This window comes from Nycticebus coucang, chromosome 10 (assembly GCF_027406575.1).
Source record: "Nycticebus coucang isolate mNycCou1 chromosome 10, mNycCou1.pri, whole genome shotgun sequence".
Lineage (NCBI taxonomy): Eukaryota > Metazoa > Chordata > Mammalia > Primates > Lorisidae > Nycticebus > Nycticebus coucang.
Window position 1 is genome coordinate 7,024,970 of NC_069789.1, and position 13,012 is coordinate 7,037,981.

The window sequence follows — 13,012 nt, forward strand, 5'->3', positions numbered from 1 at the left end:
TGGTGATGGTTACACAATCCCATGAATATACTACAAAACACTGAATTGTACACTTTAAATAAATGAATTTTGTAGTATGCTAATTAACCTCAATAAAGCTGTTTATTTTTCATTTAAAGCTTCAAAGGATCAAACTGCTTAGAAATAAATGTAACTAAGTCCCAGAATAATGCTCATGGATATGTATAGGAATATAAAACCATCCAGAACCCAGGAAGGTCAAATTCACAGTGTCTGGCACCAAATGGAAAATTATGATGTATGAGCTTGGTGCCCATAGCACAGTGGTTATGGTGCCAGCCACATACACCAGGCTGGTGGGTTCGAACCCAGCCCAGGCCAGCTAAAACAACAATGACAACTGCAACAAAAAGTAGCTGGAGGTTGTGGCAGGCGCCTGTACTCCCAGCTACATGGAGGCTGAGGCAAGAGAATCGCTTAAGCCCAAGAGTTTGAGGTTGCTGTGAGCTGTGATGCTACGGCACTCTACCGAGGGCGACATAGTGAGACTTTCTCTCAAAAAAAAAAAGAAAAAAATTAGGAGGTATGCAACGAAGCAATAAGTTATGACCCATCAATATTAGTCATCAGAAACAGAACCAGATGTGACCTGTTACAAAATTAGTAGATACGAATATATAAAACAGTTATTGTAACAATGTTCCATATGTTCAAGAAGTTAATGAAAAGATTGAGCATGTTAAATAGAAACAAAATACCAAAGTCTAAAATAGTATGAAATAAAACAAAATAAAATAACATGAAGCAGATATGATGCACGTCCACCATGGAGACTATTCGGGGGGTTTTATCATGGATGGCACTTGAATGAATTCAGAAGAAAGGGGTGGGTGGTATTTTAAGAGTTATATGAGGCACACGTCCCTTTAAGTATAGGTACTTTATAAATAATTCAGTGGTACACAGAGTTAGGGCTACTTGCAGAAGCAGCGTATTAATAGCTCGAGTTTGGGGAATGTATCTTTTTTTTTTTGGTAGAGACAGAGTCTCACTATACCGCCCTCAGGTAGAGTGCCATGACGTCACACAGCTCACAGCAACCTCCAGCTTTTGGGCTTACGCGATTCTCTTGCCTCAGCCTCCCAAGCAGCTGGGACTACAGGCGCCCGCCACAACGCCCGGCTATTTTTTTGTTGCAGTTTGGCCGGGGTTGGGTTTGAACCCGCCACCCTCGGCATATGGGGCCTGCGCCCTACTCACTCAGCCACTCGCCTGAGTCCCCCAGGCGCCGCCCTGGGGACTGTGTCTTAAGAAGAGTTAACATCGGGGATTTTACCAGAAGGAAACCACATACACAAACAGGCACACTGAAGCTTTTAAAAAAAAAGGCAAATGATACATATATGCAAACATATGCACAATGTTTTCTGGAAGAAATTTTAGGATACTTTTAGGAAGACAGACTAAGGATAGGGAAGATTCAGCTTTTTTTTTTTTCTCCCTCTCAGTCCTTCCCGAGTAAATATCTTCTTTTTTTGAATTACAAAAGAACAGTGGCCTTCTTATTTATGTATTTATTTTTATTTATTATTATTTTTTTTTTTGAGACAGAGCCTCAAGCTGTCACCCTGAGTAGCGTGCCATGGCATCACAGCTCACAGCAACCTCCAACTCCTGGGCTAAAGTGATTCTTCTGCCTCAGCCTCCCAAGTAGCTGGGACTACAGGCACCTGCCACAATGCCTGGCTATTTTTTGGTTGCAGCCGTCATTGTTGTTTAGCAGCCCAGGCTGGATTCGAACCCACCAGCTCAGGTGTATGTGGCTGGCGCCTTAGCCGCTTGAGCCACAGGTACCAAGCCAGCCTTCTTATTTATTAATTTACCTTGTATGTCACTGTAAGAGATAATAGACCCCTTAAAAGTAATAATTATGTCTTACTTGGCTTTGCCCCCTGTGCTATGGTTTGGATATTGTTTGTTTGTCCCCAACAAAACTCGTGTTGAAATTTGATCCCTAGCATGGTAGGATCTGGTTTGGAGGCTGAACTGTCCCAAGTGAGTCCTCATTCTCTGAGACTGGATTAGTCTCTCACTGAGCGAGCAGATTGTTCTAAAGCCAGGCTGCTCCTCCAGTTTTGCCTCTTCCCACACGTCTGCTCCCCTGCTGACTTCCTCTCATGTATTAACATACAGCACAAAAAGCCCTGACCAGAAACCGAGCTCGTGGCACCATGCTTTTGCACTTCCCAGCCTGAAGAGTGGTGAGCTAATATAACCCTGTCCCCTATAAATTACCCAGCCCTGGGTATTCTGTTATAACAACACTAAACAGACTAAGATACCCTGCAACATCTATCACATTTGCTGAATCAGATTTAACAGCATCACATCACCAAACATAATGATATAAGTCACTGACCATGCAGGGATCATTCATATATTTTCTAGAAGGAAAATGAAATGAAAAATGTACAACTGGGATTTTCTTGTTCATGCAAATGAGGTCATCTCCATCAAGGAATTTGTTTGATTTGTGTTCTTGAATAAAGTTTTAAAAGCGAACAAGTATACCAACAACATAGCCTGTAAATATCATGCTGAAGCAAATAATCCAATTCAACCAAAATTAGATTTAAAAATATCTAGGCTGAGGCAGGATGATTGCTTGAAGCCGGGAGTTTGAGAACAGTCTAAGCAAGACTAGCACCAGGTAGATACAAAAACTAGAAAAATAAGCAGGGCATGGTGCCTGTTGTCCCCGCTACTCACAAGGCTGAGGCAGGAGGATGGGTTGAGCCCAGGAGTTTGAGGCTGCAGTGAGTTATCATGACATCACTGCACACTAGTCTGGGAGACCAAGTAAGACTCTAGCTCAAAAAAAAAATAAAAGTAGTTCTGTTTCAAACATGTTAACTTAGAAGTTCCTGCAGCACCATCCCACAGGGGAAAGGAGAGAGGTGTATGCTAGAGATGAAGACACAGAGGTCATCACCACAAAGAGGAGAGCAAAATCCACATGAGGGGACAACCTTACCCCTACGGAGAGAGTTCAGATCAGGAAGGAAAAGAAGACGAGGACAAGACACAGCACAACACTGACAATGAAAGAGGAACCCACGAGGGAGATTCAGAGGGCAGGGTGGGGAGCCAGGTGGGAGCCAGGTAAGTGGGAGCCAGGTGGGAGCTAGGTAGGTAGGAGCCAGGTGGGAGCCAGGTGGGGAGCCAGGTGGGAGCCAGGTAGGTTGGAGCCATGTGGGGAGCCAGGTGGGAGCCAGGTGAGGAGCCAGAAGGGAGCCAGGTGGGGACCAGGCTGGGAGCCAGGTGGGAGCCAGGTGGGAGCCAGCTGGGGAGTAAGGTCGGAGCCAGGTGAGGAGCCAGGTGGGAGGCATATGGGGAGCCAGGTGGGAGCCAGGTGGGAGCCAGTTGGGAAGCCAGTGCAGGTTGTGTAACTGAAGTGAGGTGAGGAGAAGTTAGGGAAGAAGAGAGTGGCCCGTTCTCTGTGGGAGTCTGAAGACCTGATTTCTGATAGCCCTTCGACTTCTAAAATTTCTTTAATCCCCGAATTAGAGATCTTAACTTAAAAAATGAATGACTTCTGTAGAATTCCTTAAAGAGATCTTGAAGTGTTTTCCTAACTACAGAAGAATCCTAAACCACAGGACTGCAATAGTGAAATATTAGATTTTGCTCTGGAAAAGTTTGTCTATAGCATCAGATTGGAAACAGATATAGAATTCATAATCTGAAATGAATTTTTGACTACAGATTGGACAATTAGTGGCATTTGTATCAAAGGGCTAGGTTCTCTGTTCATTTTCCCTAAGGACTCCTGATAAAGTAACCTGATAACACGCAAACACTAACCTGTTAGGAACATAATGGGGGGAGACTTTTTTGTGTTGGGCGAGGTCCTCCAGCCTTCTGGTCAGCAGAGCCTTCAAAGCACCCAAGGAAATAGGGCGAATGGGATCTTGATTTCCCCAAAATAGTTTTCTGTTAAGAAGCATAAAAATAAAAGAGTAAGAAATTCACTGCCAATGAAAATCTAAGAAAAAGCCCTTGTCAGCTTCTATGCTGATTTTACTTCAAGAACTATTTCTAATACGGAATTTCACAATTTCCGGGCATCAGAAATGGATAAACTATTTATGGAAGTTACAATAAGAATACAAGAAGATTGTTTTGTGTATTGTATTAAAATATAGTGACCAAAGATGAACTTCTTAGAGATAGCTCTTTTTCTGCCATTAAATAAACACTGTAATTTTTTTACCCAGGTTGGCATAAAATGGGTGTGTGCCAACTACACTGTGCTCCCATCTTGGGTGAAGCCTGTACCAAGTGGTCAGAAGGTAAAACAGTTCCAGAATAGTATTAATAGCTATCTCTATGGCGCACTTCCCAGGTGCCAGGCACTGTGCTACGTGCTTTAAAGTCATCAGTTCATTTTGTCTCAGAAACCCCGTGAAATAGGTATGATAACTGTGCAGGATGGACAAAAAAGGAGAAATCAGTACAGGATTAACCTGAAAAGGCTTCGTGGAAAAAAGTAAAAGCACAGACTGCCAGGAATTCAGCATGTTCCCTGTTGGGGTAACAGTAGGAACTGGGAATGATCAGGTCTTGGCCTGGAAAGTTAGGGTAGAAGCAGAAAGTTCTACTGAGAGGTGGTAAGTAACATTGCTGGAGTGGACAGGAGGACAGAAGAAGGCCCTGAAGCTGAGGAGTAAGAAAAAAGTATCTCAGTAACCAACTGTGCACATAATTTAATTTGCCAACTAACTGGGCTTATCCCTTTAAAAGGCCCCAGGTTTTCTTTTTTTCAGCTTTGCTTATATTGTTGGAAACAATCTTTCTTTGCTCCATAAACATTAGCCAGAGTCATTATGAGAAATATTAAAGCATTAATATCCCTACCTGCTACTGATTTCATCTCCTAATATTGTCTTAAATCTGTCCGTTTGTCCTCAGCCCCCTTGCTACTTGTCCATACTCCCATCGTGTCCACTCCCTTCTCTACGCCACTGCCAATGGTCTTTCTAAATGCAAATCTGAGCAAGTTACCCCTTTGTTCAGGTCACTTCAAAGGTTTCCATTGACTTCTGAAGAAAGTCCCACATTCTTCCTGTGGCTTACAAGACCTCCACCATTTTATCCAGAGTGCCTCTCTCCCCAGTGGACAGATTCTTTCAGACCATCTTTTAGTCTTTTGAAAATATTCCCTTGCGTAGTTTCATGCTGTATAGAAGAGATGCTCAGTAATGGTCTGATGAATGAAGAAACGTGAAAATTGGAGATTCACCTGCTAGTGACTTGCAGCAGAAGTATCAGAGAGGAGAGGATGACCACAGGGAGAAGAGAAATGGTAACGACCAGAGGAGGGGGAGCCACCGTGGGGAAGACAAGTTATGCTCCCAAAGCAGAGCGGGGCGGGGAGAGCACCCCGGAATGAAAGTCAAGATGCATCAAATGTATCAAAAAGTACTAAATATAACTTAGACATCAAAAAACAATGAAAACTGAAAAAATAAGGGACAATAGGATTCAGCCAGGTGATTGTCAGTGGTAATAACAAAAAGAATGAAAAAATGTTTTTGGATGGGGCTAAATACAAAAGTTCAGGTGAAGAGAGGCCAGGAGGGTTAAGGGATTAGGGAGCAGGTGTGATGAGTTTGACATTCAAAAACAAAGCAAACTCAGAGCAAAAGTTACTTTAGATGCAACAATCAGATGATGATGCCTTGATGGCTTCTGGGAACCAAACCCTCATGAGATTATCAGGCACTTACAAATTTTGGCCATAAAAACAGAAAACATATGGTATGCACTAAAAATATTGGGAATGATGTTAAAAAAAAAAACAAAAAACAGGAGATTTGGCTCAGTAGAAGATAGAAGAAAAGGATCAATGGGATGAGAAATAGAGACTTTACAGTCAAGAAAAATCTAGATGCAAAGATCGTCAGCCTATTATATAGATAATTCATTACTGTGCCAGTATTTTGAAAATTACCCATACTTAGCAATTCCATGACTAACAATATCAAGGTAATAACCTTAATCTTCTATGGTCCATACCTAGAACTTCCCCCAGAGTACAGGACCCTTAGGCATACTGTACCTGTTTGATGGGTCCATAAAATAGAACCAAGTGTCTAACACCCTCACAATTACCTGTAGAATTCTAGAGTAATAAAACCAGAAGAATTCTTGGGAGTTCAGCATTCAGCCACCTGATTCCATACAGCTGAATCTCTAGACTCTTTCAGATTTCTAGAGTTAGAAAACGCAAAACAGCTTTTATCCATCCATTGGCAGACTTTTATTGTTCTGAAATTCTTACACTCTCTCCTAATTGTAACAAATATTTATCTAGCTTTCACCTCTTTAAACTGCTTTATGTTCACGACATAGAAATCAGTCTTCCGTCTTTCTCTGCTAGTCTAGCCAACCACAAATTCTTTGAAGATTTCCTTAAAGAATCTATTTTTCTTTTAATAATTTTTCTTCATTGGCTTTTGAGACCCTCCCACTCCTGATTCTCTCTTACCAAATCTTTCTCTGTTTTTTTTTTTTTTTCAGGTAGCATTTCTTTCATAACTTAAACAGGCATGTGCTCCAGAGTTCCAACATAATCAACAGTTTTTTAATATTACTAAAAACAGATGATTTCCAAATAAGTATCTCTAATTATTTTCATGTATTCTCCTGAGTGCTGAATCTGTATTTCCAGATACTGACTGAATGTCTCAAAAGCATCAAACTTTACCTAGTATATCTTCCTCCCAAACACATCTCCCATCTTGTATTTTCTTTTACAGTTGTAATAGCATTTTCACCTTATTTCTAAAGACAGAAACCTAGAAATCACATGTGACTCCTCCCTCAGACTCATATAATTCATCGGGTCCTGTCTACCTATATCTTGATACTCATCCTTTTCCCAACCCTTAGGCCCATTGTCTTAGCCTTCAATATTCTATTGTAATAGCTCCAAACCAATCTTATTGCGTCTAGCATTCCTTGCCATCAAAGGGATCGTGCCTTCCTGAAAGAGTCAGGGTGATATAATGGAAAGAAATGGGCTTTGTGGGCAATAGACATAGATTTAAATCCAAGTTTTGATCACCTGCAAACTGGGTGAACTTGCATAAGTTACTTAATTTTTCTAAGCTCTACTCCCTAATCAAATAATTCCTTTATTTTTTCTACTGGTTTCCAATAGGGTGAGAGGCGTATTCTAAGATTTTGACAGTTCTAACAATATTCATTAACATATCTATTAGCAATGTGTATCTCCCATCAATATATATGTGTGTTCCTATCCATGAAAAAGAGAGAATTTAATACATAATATGTGTTTAATGTTTAAAAACAAGCCTTTTAAAATTCAGTTTTTAGATTATAGCAGAGCTACAGGATACAACATTAATATACAAAAGTCTATTGATTTCTTGTATGCCAACAATGAACAATTAGAATTTGAAATAGAAAACACAACACCATTTATTTTAGCACTGAAAAAAATTAAATGCGTAAGTGCAAGTCTAACAAAATATGTACCAGGCCTATACAAAGAATACTACAAAACTCTGATGAAAGGAAGAGGTTTGAGAAGATCTAAATAAATGGGGAGATACTCAATATTCATGGTTAGGAAGATTCAATATTAAGATATCAGTTCTTGGGCGGCACCTGTGGCTCAAAGGAGTAGGGCACCCGCCACATATGCCGGAGGTGGCGGGTTCAAACCCAGCCCTGGCCAAAAACTGCAAAAAAAAAAGATACTAGTTCTTCCCAATTTGGTTTATAGATTCGATCCAATCTCAATAAAAACCCCAGCATGTTATTTCATGGATATTGACAAACTTATTCTGTAGTTTATAGGGACAGGCAAAAGACTGAGAATAGTCAATATGATATTAAAGAAGAACAAAGTCAGAGGACTAGCACTACGTTACTTCAAGACCTATTATAAAGCTGCCATAATCAAGGCAATGTGGTGATGGTGAAAGAACAGACAGATTGGTGGGACAGAATACAGGTGCTAGAAACAGACCCACAAGAACACAGTCAAAGGATCAAAGGCAATCCAACCCAGAAACTATAGGGTAGTCTTTTAAACAGAGAGTGCTAAAATAAGAATGTAGACACCTTTTACAAATATCAACACAAAATGTATCATAGACCTAAATGTAAAAGGCAAAACCATAAAAGTTTTAAGAGCTTTGTAGAAAAACACATAGACGGAAATTCAGGTGACTTTGGGTTTGGCAATGAGTTTTTAGATACAACATCAGAAGGACAATACATTTTAAAAAATGATAACTTAATTAAAACTTTTTTGTACTAGACTGTTTATTGCAGCTCAACTTACAATCATCAAAATGTGGAAACAGGCTTGGCACCCATAGCTCAGTGGTTAGGGCTGTGGCCACATGCACCAGGGCTGGTGGGTTCAAACCCAGCCTGAGCCTGCTAAACAACAATGACAACAACAACAATGAGAAAAAATAGCTGGGCATTGTGGCAGGTGCCTGTAGTCCCAGCTACTTGGGAGGCTGAGGCAAGAGAACCGTTTAAGCCCAAGAGTTTGAGGTTGCTGTGAGCTGTGATGCTACAGCACTCTACTGAGGGTGACATAGTGAGACTCTCAAAAACAAAAAAGTGTGGAAATAACCTAAATGCCCACCAACACAGGACTGGATTAACAAGCTGTAGTGTATGTATACCATGGAATACTATTCAGCCATTAAAAAAGATGAAGACTATATCTTTGGTATTAACCTGGATGGAGGTGGAACACATTCTTCTTTTTTTTTTTTTTTTTTTTTTTTTTGTAGAGACAGAGTCTCACTTTATGGCCCCCGGTAGAGTGCCATGGCGTCACACAGCTCACAGCAACCTCCAACTCCAGGGCCCAGGCGATTCTCCTGCCTCAGCCTCCCAAGTAGCTGGGACTACAGGCGCCCGCCACAACGCCCGGCTAGGAACACATTCTTCTTATTAAAGCATCACAAGAATGGAGAAGCAAGAATCTACTATACTCAATTCTAATATGAAGGTAGTAGATGAGCTAATACAAGGGGTGGGGTAGGAGAATGAGGGAGCAGTGAGAGGGAGGAGAGTGGGGGAGGAGGGTACAGTGTGTGGCACAGCTCTTGGGGGCAGGAACAATTATAAGAGGGACTTTACCTAACAAATGCAATCAGTGTAACCTAATTCTTTGTACCCTCAATTAATCCCACACAATAAAAATAAATAAATAATAAATAAATAGATAAATAATTAAAACTTTTGCTCAGGAAAAGACACTATTGCTAAGAGAACAAAGACAAGCCACAGACTGGGGGAAAATATTCACAAAGGAAATGAAGGATTCATTCATTTATACCATCCTGATGAAGAACTGGTATCCAAAATATACCAAGAACACTTAACACTCAACAAAAACAAATAGCCCAATTTAAAAATGGGCAAAAGATCTGAACAAACAGCTCACCAAAGAAAACATACAAATAAGCAAATATGCTCATCATCATTTCATTAGCTAATTGCAAATTAAAACGATGAAAATACCACTGCACACTTATTTGAGTGGCTAAAATCTAAAACATTGACAAAGCCAAATGCTAATAAGGGTGCAGAGCAACAGGAACTCTTGTTCATTGCTGGTGTGAACGCAAAATGATACCAACATCTTGGCATACAGTTCAGTAGTTTCTTACAAAGTTCAATATACTCTTACCATATGATCCGGCAACTGCACACCTAGTTTAAATTTACCACAATAAGTTAAAAACTATGTCTACTCAAAAATCTGTAAATGAATGTTTACAGTAACTTTATTTATAGTTGCCAAATATTGAAAGCAACCATGATGCCTTTCAATAAGTGAATGGGTAAATAAACTGTGGTATATCCATACAACATAATATTACTCATATCAATGAAACGTAATATTGAAAAGGAATGAGTTATCAAGACATGAAAAGACAAAGGGGAACCTTAAATGCATATTACTACGCGAAGGAAGCCAATCTTAAAAGACTACATACACTACAGTTCCAACTCCGTGACGTTCTGGAAAACGCAGAACTATAGAGAAGTAAATAGATCAGTTGTTGCCAAGAGTTTGGAGAACAGGAAAAGAGGGAAGGGAAGGAAGAGGTAGAGCACAGGTCATTTTTAGGACAATGAAACTAGCCCGTGTTATACCATAACAATGGATACATGACATTACGCACATGTATCAAAACCCACAGATGGTAACACAGAGAAAAATGAATCCTAATGTAAATTATGAACTTTAGTACACTGTAATAATGATGTACAGTTGATATGGGCTCATCAATTGTAACAACTGTACCACAATACCTCAAGATGTTAATAATAGAGGAAACCAGGGGATGAGGTAGTAAATATGGGAACTCCGTATTTTCTGAAAGCCCCAAACTGCTCTAAAATAATAAAGTCTGTTTTGCTCTAAAGCAATAGGCTATATAAGGGAAAAAAATTCAAACTTTACTCAGGAGCCAAAGAAGAAAAAGGGAGTCCTGTGACCAAGTGTGGAAGGACTGAGGGTCTGGCCTACTGAAGTCCCAGAGGACAGGTGTGCTGTAGGCAGGGGCTTAGATTCAGCAGGAGCCAGCAGCCTTAGAGATATAGACACAAAAATGGGACCTGGAGAATGCACACAAAAATTTCAGAGGAGTGTGGCATCAAACCCTAAGGTAGTGGTTTTCAAACCTGTCTATTAGAATCATCCAAGGAGTTTTAACTCCCAGAGTAGGCTGCACCTCAGATCAATTAAATCAGCATTTTGGAGGATAGGACATGGGTATCAGTCACTATTAAAGCTCCCCAGATGACTCCAATGTGAAGACAAATTTGAGAACCACCAACTAAGGGTTAGCCTTCTATGCGTTGACTCTAGTGAGGTGACCATATGGATTAGTGCAGGCGTCCTCAAACTGTGGCCCACGGGCCACATGAAGCGGTGTGAATTGTATTTGTTCCCATTTTGTTTTTTACTTCAAAATAAGATATGTGCAGTGTGCATAGGAATTTGTTCATAGTTTTTTTTTAAATTGTAGTCTGGTCCTCCAACAGTCTGAGGGACAGTGAATTGGCCCCCTATTTAAAAAGTCTGAGGATGCCTGGTTTAGTGGATCCAGATGAGCAGAGGTGGATGAATAAACCTGGGATGCAGTGAGAATGGGCAGGTAAGAACAACACTTACCTATTTGGTGTCATGGACACAGTCGTCACAAACAAGACCACGTGAGATTGCCTTACCTATCTGGAGTTCCCCACTGGTTTTTGGGCCTAGAAAGATCGTGGAGTCTCTTCCTAGAAAAAGAACTAACAGATACACCAGCTGATTAATTCGAAGAGCATGCTTAAGAAATATGGTCACATCATATGACTCCTACTCAAACAAATCCCATTTGTGGGGGGAAAAATTCCATATTTGATGTGAACTGAAGAGTACTGAAAGGGTCAAAGCATCTACGAATATCGTGGTCCTAAAATTCTCACTGCTAGAATCTCTACTATAGTACATAATAAAATAAAACAAAAAGTATGTAACAAAATGATGAGTATATTATCTCTAGAAGACCTTGGTAAAATGCATACTTGTTAATGGGAATAACCCTCACTTGGTATACAAACGTAACCTGTGGATGGCTTGGTGGCACTGGACTACAAAGAGACTGTACAGGTAAATTTCTGACTGAATGTCTGGCTTTGGCAAAACTATGAAACAGACAACATATACTTTTGGTACCACTTCACCCTCTTTTGCCCAACTCCGCTCCTGCGAACTTTACCTGATGATTCTTAATCCATCTGTATTTTCTTTTTTTTTTGTGGTTTTTGGCCGGGGCTGGGTTTGAACCCACCACCTCCGGCATATGGGACCGGCGCCCTATTCCTTGAGCCACAGGCACCACCCCTTAATCCATCTGTAGTAGAAAGAGTTTGTGTTCTCTGGGTGTCTGTGGGTCCCCTACATTTCCCAGCCTCCTTTGCAGTTGTTTGGGGCCAGTGACGAGTCACCTCTAACTTCAGCAGCCATAGTAGGCATCACTGCCAGAGCAATGCACCGAAGACCTGTATGCCTCCTCCATCTCCCCCTTCCCCAGTGGCTGTGACCCTGAAAGCCACACATCCTGCATGGCAGAGCTATGAGGGAGAGGAGAGCAACCAGCTCACCCAAGACCATGATAGCAGGCAGAAATAAACGTTCATTGTGTAAAGTCATTGAGAGCTCTGTGTTTTGTTTGTTACTGCAGCATTGCCTATGCAATGCAGACTAATGCACCATCTATATTACTGTAGCTTGTGTTATGACTTTTTTGTTGTTGTTGTTGAGACAAGGTCCCACCCTATGCCCCTGAGCAGAGTGCAGTGGGCGTGGTAGCTCACCACAACCTCAGACTCGGGCTGCGGGCACCCCGCTGCCTCAGCCTCCAGAAGCCGCTGGGATTACAGGCACTCCCCGTGGCACCCGGCTGGGTTTTTCCATTTTTTTCACGAGTCGGGGTCTCACTGTCACTCAGGCGAGTCTTGAACTCCTGAGCTCAAGTGATTCTCCCTCCTCAGCCTCCCACAGTGCTGAGATTACAGGCGTGAGCCACCACGCCCGGCGCTTGTGTTATGATTATGTACTTGGTTGCCCATCGCCATTAGAGACCAACTGAAAAAATAGGCACAGAGTGAGACAAACGGAATAAAACTGCCATCTCTATCACTGACAAAATGACACTGAAGAGCATAGCTGGAATCCCTAACCCCTCTGAATTGAACATAAACCCAAATCTGCAGGTCTCCTTCTGCAGAGGGCCAAGCTTGCCATGTGACATAGGTGACAGACAGCAGATCACAAGGATGTGCGCCTCTCACAGATCACCGTAGAGAGGTAGCTCCCCAAAAGAAAGGACCCCAAGGGATCACTCCCAAACCTGTCAAACAGACGTCCTTTCTGCCCCCTAGGAGTTTAATTAAAGGGTGAGGCAAGAGGCCAGGAGAATTAATCAAGGGAAGC

The 13,012-nt window shown here is 41.4% G+C and overlaps 1 protein-coding gene across 1 annotated transcript in view; it reads right to left on the bottom strand.

The window, feature by feature from the left end:
* Positions 1-13,012, bottom strand: part of THEGL (theg spermatid protein like) — a 55,374-nt gene that overhangs the window by 22,128 nt on the left and 20,234 nt on the right. The window contains exons 3-4 of the mRNA XM_053604623.1: positions 11,260-11,325; positions 3,826-3,954 (exon numbers count right to left, since the gene is read on the bottom strand). Coding sequence (XP_053460598.1) covers positions 3,826-3,954; positions 11,260-11,325 — 195 coding nt within the window. The remainder of the gene's footprint in view (positions 1-3,825; positions 3,955-11,259; positions 11,326-13,012) is intronic.